The sequence below is a fragment of the Macrotis lagotis genome, chromosome X, assembly GCF_037893015.1.
Source record: "Macrotis lagotis isolate mMagLag1 chromosome X, bilby.v1.9.chrom.fasta, whole genome shotgun sequence".
NCBI lineage: Eukaryota > Metazoa > Chordata > Mammalia > Peramelemorphia > Peramelidae > Macrotis > Macrotis lagotis.
In genome coordinates this window covers 642,850,384-642,863,455 of record NC_133666.1, presented here as the reverse complement: position 1 = coordinate 642,863,455, position 13,072 = coordinate 642,850,384, and the positions used below count along the sequence as shown (strand labels likewise).

Genomic DNA, 13,072 nt, shown 5'->3' with positions numbered 1-13,072 from the left:
AGGAAGAGTCTAGAAATGTCAATAGGCAATGAGGAGCCTCCCAGCTTTCTCATCATGACCAGTGAGTTGGGAAGTGAAAGAGGTAGGAAAGTGTAGCCAGTACTGGGAAGGGTGGTGAAGAATGGGAGAAGTGATCTTGTCAGAAAGAAGTCTTGTGTTTGGTTAAGGACAGAAGATGGAAGTAGTCAGAAATAAAGAGGTTGAAAATAAAATGAAGTTTGTTAATTATGGAGCAGGCATTCCAGAGGGCATAGTGGAAGGCAAATTTTCAGAACAACACTTAAGTACGTTGGGTTGAGGTAGATAGTGGTGAGGAAAAAAGTTGAGGATTGGCAGGGACAATTTGGGGCTCTCTGCAATGGAGAATACCATCTGAATCCAGAGAAAGAACTGTGGAGTTTGAACAAAGACCAAGGACTATTACCTTTAATTTAGAAAAAAAAAACTGGTATCTTATTGTCTGATCTTGCTATCTCTTATACTTTATGTTTCTTCCTTAAGGATATTTCTCTCTCATCACATTCAATTTGGATCAATGTATACCATGGAAACGATGTAAAGATTAACAGAATGCCTTCTGTTGGAGTGTGGGGGTGTGGGGGTGTGGTGGAGGGAAGTAAGATCAGGGGAAAAATTGTAAAACTCAAAATAAATAAAATCTTTATTAAAAAAAAGTTGAGGATTGGGAATAGAGTTTATACATAGGCAGGATCACCAGGATGAATCACTGGGATAAAAGGATACAAATCACTGAGCAGTGAGTCCAGGCAGAATATCAGTGATGGGAGAGAAGTCCAATGCAATGGACATGAGATTTGAGGTTCAGCCTCTTCGTAGATAGATGGAAATGTGTACAGGGTGCCCTCTGTGAACCTATTACTAGAGGAGCTGAATCATAACAGTCTCAGCATTTTCACCATAGACTCTGGTGAAACCCCACAGTGACTCACATGTTCTTCTTCAAGAAGGAAAATAAAGAAGTCATAGTTAGTTTTATCTCAAAACCAAAAGGCAACAAGAGCCATTGCATCCTGTGTATCTTGCATTGCCATGGTGAAGTTTATGAACCATCTGTTCCAGGCATGAATAGGCAAACTCCAGAAATAACTCAGTAAGTTTCCAAAACAAATCAACATATACAATGATACCCAGTGATTTTTAATGCAAAGGTGGGCATAGGTGAGCATGATGAGAAATGAGATTAATACTGATAGACTGCTCAGAAATCCCGTCTTTATGGTAATACTACCTACCTTTCAGTAAAAGGTGAACACTGGATTAGTATCACAAACAGGCAGTGGGATGGGGGTGGGAGCTAGGGCTTATCTGAATAAACTCTTGAGGAAAAGTCAAACATCCATTTGGTAGAATCATCAAGCAATCAATCAAACAAGCATTTCTTAAGCACCTATCATGAGCAAGATATTGAAGATAGATATAAAGACACAACAGAAGTAGGTCCTTTCTTCAAAGGGGAGAAAACAGGGAGGCGCACACATATATGCAAAATAAGAATATAAAAATCCCATATAAAATAAATACAATGGCATCAGTGGAGCAAGGTCTGGAAGAAATAGTGGCTGTGAGGCTCAGAAAAGGTCTCCTAAACAAGGTGGCCTTTGAGCTGAACTTGAAACTAAGGGTTCTAACATGAAGAGGTGAGGAAGGAGAGTACTCCAGCTACAGAATGTGCAAAGACATGGTGATGGGAGATGGAGTATAGTCTTGTGAGAACAGGATGAAGGCCAGTTTGACGGGACCAGGGAATTAATGAAGAGAATAAAGTAAAATATAACTGGAAAGGTTGACTGGAGTTGGATTTTGAAGGGCTTTAAATGTCACACAGAGGAATTTATATTTGACCCTAGGGATAATAAGGAGCCACAAAAGTTTGCTGAGAGGGGAGCAGCATATTCAGAACTGTGTTGTAAGACTACCACTTTTTGGCAGCCCTCTGGAAGATGAATTGGTGATAAGATATTCGAAGTTGTCAGAACAACTGGAACAGTTCAGGTCAGAGATATGAAGGCAGAATTAATAAAACTTGCAAAACATAAAGTGGAATGTCCCAGTCAATTGGGACTACAAGGTTGTGAATCTTCATGACTGAAAGGCTGGTGGTACTTTTGACAAAAAATTAGTATAAACCTAGAAGAATTAAAATGAAAAAAAGATTTGTTAAACATTCTATGCAATTAAAGTAACTCCAACTTGACCAATTTTTAAGTTATTGATGCCAAAATATTTTAATTCATGGAGAAAAGGACATCAACACTAATGACAATTTCAAACAATGGTCAATCAATATAAATCAAGTGTCATCAGGAGGAGCCCCCCAAAACCACCTTAGTAAGCAAAAATAATGAAGAAAAGGCAACCAAAGACAATACCAGTTTAGATTCTAAATCTGTTGTAATCTCTTAGAAGGGGTGATTAATATGAAAATGTGTTAAACACGATTGTACATGTACAAGTTTTACCAGATTATTTGCTGCTGGGGGAGGAGGGAAGGAAGGGAGGGTGGTAGAAAAATGTGGAACTCATAAACTTGCAAATTGATGAATGTTGAAAAACTACCTTTGCATGGAATTGAAAAAATAAAATAAAATAAATTACCTTATGGGGGGGGGTGGGAGTGGAAAATAATGAACAATATTTCCTAATAAAACAGCACCCAACAGTGAAAGGAAAAACTGGCTTAAAAATAAGTTTGGTGAAAACTCAACTGGGAAAAGTCATCCATCAGTACTAAGTATGCAACTGGAGGAAGCATAATATACAAAGGATACAAAAGCTCTGGGAAGATTTTTCATAATATTCCTTTCACCAACAAGGACAATAGAGCCATCACATTTGTACCCCAACATTACAATCCTAGATGTGCTTATGGCTAAAGCAGAACTGTCCCTGAAGAGGACAAAGATGAGAGACAGATGGACTGGACTGGATTGGACCCTATGTGTACAAAGAGAAGATCTATGCTGGAAATTACACAATTTTGAAGACATTACAGGATTAATTTTCAAGGTATATAAAAGAATAGAAGGTATCAAAATTATGGACAAAATCTTGGATCCTATTATCTTTCTCTCTCTCTCTCTCTCTCTCTCTCTCTCTCACACACACACACACACACACACACACAGAAAACCAAGAAAACTTCAATGACTGCTAACCCAACATCTAATCTATGCGTCATTTTTAATGAGAATAACCTGTACACATAAGGATGTTCTTGGTGAAGGTAACGGAAGAGAATGGGCAGGCTTTCACAAGTGGTATTCCAAAGTGTAGCATATCTTTGCCATCACATCACTGACAGAAACAAACCAACTAACCCACCCCCATGGAAAATGCAAGTTCTCACTAGGCTTTGTTTTGTTGACTATGAAAAAGCACTTGTTTCAATAAAGCAAAAAGACACTAAATTATGCCAGTTTCCTTGAAAGATAGAAGAGATAACCTTGCCTGACAGACCTTTGCTATCTTGAGAGGCAGGAAACAGGGAGAACACTCTTCTCAAAGTTGTCCACCGCTGTCATGGAGAAGATCCAGTGCAGAATCCAGTTCGAAGAGTAAAGTCCTCCAGATGGTTTTTCTTTGTGGATGACTTTGTACTGAGGGCATCAAACCCTGAAAAATTACAGGACCTCTTCCATGGCACACATAAGTCACTCAAAAGAGATTTTTTAATAATCCACACAGAAAAAAATCTGCCTTTTGTTCTGACTACACCATGTAATTTGAATGACATCAACTGGTATTTACATCTTGAACACTGCACATGAACCATGAACAGGAAAGTGGGATAGACCACCTTTGAAAAATTACAAAGTTCTTTGAATAACCCCAATCTTCTTCCTGAAACCAAAATTCATCTTTTTTTAACAACAAAATTCATCTGGTGGTATTGAATGGCTTTGAGTCATGGAACACTGCTATCTCTGAAGGTGAGTTCAAGGGCGAACATCTTTGGCATATCCAGCAGGATGGAATTTGATTAGACTCCTACCATCTGGGAGCTGCTAATACAGATTGGGGAACTAGAACCCCTGTTGTGAAGATACTTGAGAAAACACTTTATAGTAATGTGCTCCCAGAGCTGGGAACTTCCTGATGGGAAAAATGGAGAATCACAATTTTACACTGTAAGTTAATGTGTGAAAGAGTTCCTTTTCCTAGGGAAGAAGAGATTATGCCCCAAAGTAAGAATAAAGGAGCATTAGGAGACATGTAAGATAGTTGATATCATCTTAATAGCCAGAATGATAAGAAAGAGGGGTATTTTGCAGGATATTTGGGCTAGTAGGTTCACCAGGAATATTCCTAAATATTTGTAAGGGATAAAACAGAATGAGCAGAAGAAGGACGAAAGTTGGATCACAGGCATCATTGATCTAAAGATGGAAGGGAACAGAGGCCATCTACCCCAATACCTTCATTGGAAACCTATAAGAAAGGTTTAAGTTACTTGCCAAAAGTCACACAGGTAATCAATAGAAGAAGCAGCATTTGGACCTAGGTCCTCTGACTCTAGAATCTGTGCTTTTCCCATTGTAGCACAGTTTCCCTGAGGAACTAGATAAATTACAGAGAATGTTAAGTCACTTCGAGTAGGAAAATAAGACCTTACAGCAAACCTAATTGAGGAACAAGAAGAATATAGGGTAAATCACAATATGTGGGCAAAATTTAGGAAATCAACTAACAGGGGCTGTTAGGAGTTGAACACTGAGCATTATGGGAAATATCAAGTTTTAAGAAGAAATTAAAGAGTTATAACAGAGGCTTTTTCTAGTTTTAACTACTTATGATCTTGGGAGTTCAAATGATGTCACTGACTTGAATCTCCCCACCTGGTTAATAGTAGGAAGGCAAGAGCTAGGAGTGGGAATGGGGAGGCAGTACCCAGACAAGTCAGGCATAAAGATCTAAGGACAGCACTTTGCTTGGGTCCCCATCCTGGGAAACCTGACAATGAGATAAGAGGAAAGAAGGGAGAAATCCTCATTTGGGAACAGACATCTAGGCAATAGGCTCAATAAGTATAATAATAATGTCTTACATAAAAGGAATGGTGCTGAGGACTAGGGATGCAAATACAAGCAAAAAGGGAGTCCTGACCTTCAAAGACCTAACATTATAATGGAGGAAGAACAAACACATAAGGGATTTAAGAAGAGGAAAGGGGAGAAGGTACTTTGTTTGGAGGGTGGAGCATGGTGGCAAAGGACAGTTAGAAGGCATGGTCCAACAGGGAATAAAGCATGGCCAACCTAGACCCATCCCCACCAATGGAAGAAGGGACATGGTATGAGAGAGAAGTTTCAGCATGAAAAGAAAGCTGGGTATGGATGGAGTTCAGTCAGAAGTATAGGCAGGAGGGGTATGAAGTATGGCTGTCTGAATCCATCCCAGAATTGAAGCCCTTCAGAAGGAAATCACTAATGCAAAAAAGGAAGAAGAGGGACAGGTCTGAGAGAAAAGGACTAGAGAAGAAAGGCTAAGAACTGGACAGGATAGAGCAAAGACAAGTGGGAAAACATGAGAGATGAAGGGAAGAACATTAGATTGGGACTGCTCCAAGTGAGAGATAATGAACTTGACATATTTGTTCTAGGTGTGGGGTGCCTCAGTCACCGGAGATTGAGGGGCATTTCTCAAATCTCAAAGACGACAAAGGACCAAGAGCAGCAAGCATGTTGGGTAGAAGCCACAAACTGGATATGCAGAGAAATTAAAAGATGTATAGGATGTATCCTTTAAGACAGGAATTGCCCTCTTTATAATGCTCTGTAAACTTGTATGCTCAGATTGCAAGGTTTTTAACTTTGCAGCAGAAGAGTCTAGCTGCCAGTGACCAAGAAAGACATTTCTCCAAATGGTGAACTTCTAGGAATAGGCCTAAAAGCGATATGTTAATTTTATCACTGGTACAAGCAGTTGGAGAAGACTTAAGACTTGGAAAAAAGTGGCTTTCATTACTAAATCTGTTTTCCTATCTGCATTGTGAGGACAAATATATTTTTAAACAGTCAATTTGATTTGAAGAAAGTCTAGTATTTCATTAACAGTTACAATAAGCTTTGGATTATGAGTATAAAAAAATAGGGACAGTTTCAATGAGAAGGAAAAAAAGCCTTCTTGAAAACATTAGCAGGGTTGAAGTGGAACATAGGAATAGAAATGGAATGAGTCCACAATCATGTATAACAAGTGCTGATTATTGTCAATGTGCTAAGCACATGAAGTATGAGTATATGTTTGAATAGTGAATTTGATTTTAAATAGTCCTGTTGAATTAATTTGATAATTAGGAAAATGATTTGGGCATTGTAAAGTTCCAGAGGAATTTTTTTTAATGATCAGGATCAGCGTAGGATAAACTTCAGCCTTAAGAATTTAATTGTGGAGGACATGAATTTTATTTTCATTTTATATAATAAATCAATTAGAATCTAAATCCTGTTTTCAGATAGGAAGACAACTCAGCAAACATCAGGCTTTCTAAAGGTTTACTGTATTTTCTAGACTACTTTCAAGTTATGATATAATTAATTATGTGAAGTTGGTGAACTGCAATTATGGATAACATTGAATGGACTGTCCTTATTAGAGGAAACTGCAAATTAAAGAGGTTTAAGATTATTCTTCTCTGTGGTTGGTTTCTGTGGTTGCTAGATCCATCATGGACTTCCATATTAGGTGACACAAGTTTGGATTATCTAGATACCCAATCTATTAACACAGGGAGACCAGGTTGCCTCCTGACAACTGGTGGACTCTTCCACCAACAGGCTGATTTTACCAGTCCACAAATAGGGGTGTGAACCATTAAGAAGAGAGACGAGGACTGATATTTTAAACATGTGTACACATGAAACAAAAAACTGTTCAATCTCTGAGGTCTCTGAAAAGTTGACAGTTTCACAATACAACCTGACATCAGATTTCTGCTATGGAGAATTTTTGACTATGAAGAGATTCACCAGTGCTTAAGCAGTAATATTACCCCATCTCCCTTACCCACCAACACTACATAGGTTTACTTAAGTTTAGCAGATCTACCCTTGCTAGCAGAAGCTACTTCCCATCTGGAATACAAGGACTGGACAGACATAAACCACTTGGGCCAATCTTAAGGTCTGTCCTTCATGTGGACTACCATCCAGTCAGTGGGCAAGTTGAACTGTACCCTAAGAACTGAACATTACAAGAAGAATGCGTCTGGAGGTGGTCGTTAACAGGGCACTTAAAAGGGCTAGATATGACATGCAAGTACTTGGATGGAGAGTGGGTTATGTATTATAGATTCAGGTATATGCTCTTTTTTTAGATAAGAGAAAGGTTCCTATGTAATCCACGTTATCACCTAAGGATAGGGGCCTGAGGTGGGCATCGTGTTTTGCAAAATTGAAAAGCAAATCTATATTGTTTGTGGTCTTTCCTAGATGGTTGAACTTAGGCACCACACAAAAATGGAAACTTCTTTGCTCACAGAGTATATGGAACATGAAATAATATCCTCTGCAAGCAAACCCCAGTCCCAAACATCAATCAAGTCAACAAGGGCAGCAGAATTCCATTGTAAACCCAAGGAATAAAGTGTATTTGCATAATCTGACTTTTTTCCTGACACTAAGGACCAGGGCTAGACCAGTACTCAGACCAAAAGTTGCCCATCTCAGGTAATAATGAATAAACCAAGTTTATTTCCCTAACAAATGCTCGGTACAGCCTATACAATTTGGTCTATCAACAAATTTGACCATGGCCAAGATGAATGTTCCTAAAGGCCTCAAGGGGTTCCAAAACATTTAGCCAGCATGGGCCCTTTCTTATACATCCTTTTGATGTAGGTATTTCCACATCTGAAACAATTACAAATCTGTTTATCAACAATTTAAGTCTTGCTTCTTCCCATTAGTGGTCAAAGGACTTTTGCTTGTCTAGCCAGAGATTTCTCCTTTTGCACAGGGCCAACAGCTTTTCCCAACAGCTTCAGACTCCAGTGTTACACGAAGTTTCACATAGTAGCCATTCTGATGAACTGTATCAGATAAAGATGAATTTTGTTGTTCAGTAGTTTCAGTCATGTCTGACTCTTCATGGCCCAAATTGGGATTTTCTTGGTACTAAAATGGTATGGCCTTTCCTTCTCTAGCTCATTTTACAAAGGAGCAATGAGGAAGACAGGGGAAAGTATCTTACCCAAGGCCACACATCTAATGTCTGGGGCTGGACCTGAACTTGGGAAGAGTCTTCCTGACTCCAGATCCAATCCTTTATCCCCTGGTACCACCTAGATGCCCAAAGATGAACTGCAAAGAACCAAATTTAGGCTTAACTTACTAACAATTAGAGCTGCCCAAAAGTGGAATGGGCTGCCAGCCTCTCACTGAAAGCTGTTAAAAATAGAAGACCATTTGTTGGAGATGTGGAAGAGGAGATTCTTGTTCAGGTACAGTTTGGACCAGCTAACCCTCACCCTTGTTAAGAGATTATAGGTCCCATTTGGAGAAATATCTTCCTTCAGAAAGTTTAGTTTACTGAATTCAAACAACTTTGAAAATAAGTAGAGGATATCCAGGTGAAGGGAAAGGGCTGAGTTAAAGGGCTTGGATTTGAAGCTTGGCTCTGTGGGGTAAGATCTCTAAAGATGGAGCTTCCCATCTCCTCTATGAGGAGTAGAGGAGAGTCCTTCTGGCTCTAAATCCAAGCTTCTTTAGTTTTAGGCTTTTATAGCATCCATTTCTCTCTCAATACTCTAGTCACTGTGGGCTATAATTTAAGTTTAAATAGATAACTATTATTCATTAACTGCCTATGCAAAAGGCAGAGTACTCAGAAGGGATAAAAAGCAGATAGCAATTCCTCATGGAGCTCAGAATCTAGTAGGAGAATAATTCTCTTAATTACAATACAAAATAAAGGGTGAATGAGGTATAAGCATAGTGCCATGGCAATTCTGAGGAAGGACGGACCTTATCCAAATGGGTTCTAATCAGGTAAGGCTTTATGGAGATGGCATCTCACTTAGACCTTAAAGAGAGGTAGAACTTCAAAAGATGGGGGAATTCTGGGGATAAGAAAGGCAGAAAGGCAGAAAAGCAAGTTCAGAAGAAAAGGAATTTTCCCATTTGATTAGAGTTAAGAGCCCACCATTAATGGGAGATAAAAAGGCTGGAAAGGGAGGATGGATCTAGATTGATGAGAGATGGAAGTAGCTACCAGGATGTGAAGGTTTAGATTTGTAAACAATGGGGAGCCATTGATATCTGAAGAGATACTCATGAATTAGACTGCCCAGAAGGAAGAAGAAATTCAGGAGAATATTCAGGATATTTTAATTCCACAAATTAGAAAATGGATAAAAATTATATATGCATGTACAAATATATGTATAATTTAACAAACTATAGTTTTGAATTTTACATTTTATTTGATCTTTAAGATTAGGTTTATTAAAATTTTTTTTAATTATTTAAGGACAGTTTTTGAGAGAGATTGAAGGATGCAAGCAAACTTGTTAAGAGGTTACTTAACTAATTGTGGCCAGGTCAGATATTATGAGGGTCAGAACTAGGATTAGTTTTGCCTTGGATAAATGCGAGACAAAGTAGAGACAAGAGCCAGCAATCACAGTATATAAAGTTACATTTGAAGTTTGGATGAAAACAGAAGAGTCAAGAAAGAGGAAGATGAGTTTGAGGGAAATGAGTCTAATTATAGACATGCTGAGATTGAGGTGCTGGTAGGACCACCCTGGTGGGACTGTGGGAGATAAGAGAGAGAAGTGACCTAGCATAGAAATCACCATTAAGTCTGAGAACAAGGAGTATAAAGAGAAAAGGACAAAGGACAAACTCTGAAGAATGCACTTATTTAAAGAACAAAGGAAGCCTCAGAAGTAGATTTGGGAGAAAGCATCCAGGAACAGAGAAAAAAGTATCAAGGGTAAAGGGTCCAACCTGACACACATGCTCAGGCTATGACTGAGAAAAGACTGCAAAGGATGGGAGAGACTTTTGATTTCTCTTCAATCCCAAGACGGAACGGTTTGCATCTATTACTTCCAGCTCCCTCTGATATCCTGTTCTTACCTCAAGAAAGGGTAACCCATGTAAAATCAGAAATATGATAAAGTCAAAACTTACAAAGTATTTGATGCATTGTACTAATATTGTAAGTTTTCTCAAATCAAGTATCACAGAATAAAAAATATAAAGGTCAATTCTAGTCAGTAAAATCAATGAGATATCACTGAAAAAAAAATAATATTGTGATACATCTTCAGCAACACTGATTAGAAATCAGACTGTCCTTGATTCAGCAGGACTTTCAATTTTTCAGAGGACTCAGGAAGGAAACTTAAGAAGACAGAATCCAAGTCCAGAAAGGGACTGTATGTAGAAACCATGTCAGAGTTCCTTAAAACAAGGAATATCAGAGAAGGAAAGGAACCTAGAACATAGAATGTCAAAAGTTGAAGGGAATCTGGAGATCACTTTGTCCAACAAATTAATTTTACAGAGTAGAAAACTGAGACCCAGAAACAAGGGCAAGAATTAAGAGTCCAGGCCTCCTGACTCCCAATCCCATCCTCTCCCCCAGCTGACATCTCTGTCATCCTAGGCAACTTCTAGTTGCCTCTCAGTCCAATCTCCTGAGCAGATACAGAAACCAGGTTCACCAGCAATTGATTCGATGGTATTAAATTTACTTATGGAAAACAACTGATAGAGCATCTGACCTTTCATCCATGTTTTATTTTTTACTTTAATGTGCAAATAAATATAAAAGGAAACTACATTCAAAACAGCTCAAAGGAAGCACAAGGCCCAAAGCAAAGATGCGAGCAGAGACGGGGTCCTGAGGCCCCAGGAGGACTGTACCTGCATTCAGGCCTGCTCCTTGGGCCTCTCCGTTTCTGTTGGCTGTAACTTTCAAAGAAGCACCTGAAAGCAGGTGCTTAGAAGGGCTGATGGCCACTGAGTAGCCTAGGGAACGTCTTAAGAACAGATTATAAATTAAGTTTTTTAGAAAAGAAGAATGCCTCCAAAGATATGAAGTTTACTTACAAAGACAGTGGCAGAAGATTGGGCAGTGTGCGTGGATGCAGCGGCCTCCATGGCGCTAGGGGCCTAGAATTAAAGGCATCTGAAGCCAAGAGTTGCAACCTAGAATATCTCTAACCAACACTTATCTGCATTTGAAAATCCTAATATAGTTTGGCACAATTGGTTGTCCCTGCAACAGAAGATGCAGAGAACTGAAGAATTAAATTGAGGTGCATTTGTGAACTGACAAAGAAGTGCTGGCCACCTCCATGACCAGCTGATTATTTTCTGTTCATGACTCAGACAAGCCTAGGACTTGCCAAGACATAGGCATCATCTGAAAAATTATACTCCAGTCCATCCTTCCACTGGTAAGAATTTGAATCCTGCTGCAGATGCACAAGGACCAGCCTTGCTTCTCCATCACTGCATTCTTCTCAGAGCAGAGAGGAGAAGTCTAGTGACAGATCAGACTAGGGACATTTCAGCTGTCACCAGGTCCTGGAGTGAGAGCCAACGGACACAGAAGGAAAAATGCAGCATCTGTCCTCCAGGGAGGATTCTAGTCCTGATTTTTGTAGAAGTTACAACCATACAATAACAGCACAAAATAATAAATAGACATTTCTATAGCTTTGCTTAATGTATACAAACTGCATTCCCAGAGGAGCACCCTTAACATTGTGCCCCTCAAATTTATACTTTCCTCCCTTCCAAGGGCTTTAAATTCAGCTTTAAATGGCAGCATGTTTGTCAACAGGCCAGGCCTCTTCACATTTCAGGGCCAATGTTGGCATCTGCCATTCGATCCAGCAAGAAGATTGTAACAAATGGGGCTCCAAGGGTTTCAGCTTTAGCTCCATCTTGATCCTGTGGAATATCAGTTAAACTGAAAGGCACTTCTCTCACTTTCCAAGTGATTGAATGCCTCTGGAGACTAGGTGGTGGATAGATGGAGCCTTTTAAAAACAATGGGCCAAATCTAAAACTTCAGTCTTTTCTGGGCAATACTTCTTCTGGAATTGCAATCCCCTGGGGAATACACAATGGGGGTCCATCTGAGATGGCACTAAATAGATCAAGTGCAGGTCCATGGTCAGTACCATTTAGTCTATCAACAAATTTGGCCATCTCCAAGGTTAGTTTTCCATAAAGTTCCAGATTTCCAAATGTTCAGCCATTTCAGCTCTCTCTTACACATTTTCTTGAGATATGGCATCTCCAATACAGAAGTAATAACTACAAATGTGTTTGTCAACAATCTAAGTTTTGCTCCTTCCCAGCAGTGACCAAGGGATAGGTGCTTGTTCAGTCAGTGATCTTAAATGGGGAAACTATGCAGGTTTGGCACAGGACACAACCTGACATCTGGTTTGGAAGAAGGAAAGCAGCAGTCACAAGAAGTCCCCATGGATGCCATATGGCCAGCTAGTCCCAACTAGGAGACACTGATCCAATCTTACTCTTTCTGGCACCCAATGAGCCAGACCAACTTCAAAGCTTTACAATGTCTTCCAATGTCAGTTTTGGACGGATCTGAGATTGGGGAACTGAATCCCAGAGAAATCTCCGATCTTATCATGAAAATATAGAGTTCTACTGCAAGGAGACAACTATGTTCCATATGAAAATACATAATAACCAATCTTGAGTAAATGCCATTATGATAAATATCATTAATACACATATCGCATTCCCATCACTCTTGATTTCAAGAGTCCAAGCATCAGTGACATCTTCCCTTCATCAGTGGTCAAGGAGAAGCAGGGCGACGGCTGTACTGCACCCGATACCGAGTCACTGGGAGGCCATGAATGGTCACTGTTTCACAGGTGGTCTTACATGGCACCATATCTTCATCCTCCTCTCCCATCAACCAGTCCTGGACAAGCTCTGCAGCCTCCGAAGTGACATTGTCCTCCAGCCAGCGGCTATGCCACTCTTCAAACTGTTGGTGGTGCTTCAACAGGACAACTGGCTGCACCTGAGGAGGACAAACAAGGGCAAAGAGT

General features: G+C 39.6%; 1 protein-coding gene across 3 annotated transcripts in view; it reads right to left on the bottom strand.

Moving 5' to 3' along the window:
* Positions 1-520: 520 nt before the first annotated feature.
* The window catches only part of SIN3B (SIN3 transcription regulator family member B), a 70,993-nt gene continuing 58,441 nt past the window's right edge, over positions 521-13,072 (bottom strand). Inside the window, exon 21 of one of the 3 annotated variants that reach the window (XM_074204416.1) lies at positions 521-13,044. In XM_074204416.1, coding sequence (XP_074060517.1) covers positions 12,814-13,044 — 231 coding nt within the window. In that variant the 3' untranslated portion in view covers positions 521-12,813. The remainder of the gene's footprint in view (positions 13,045-13,072) is intronic. The other 2 variants (XM_074204419.1, XM_074204417.1) reach the window with 2 other exon arrangements.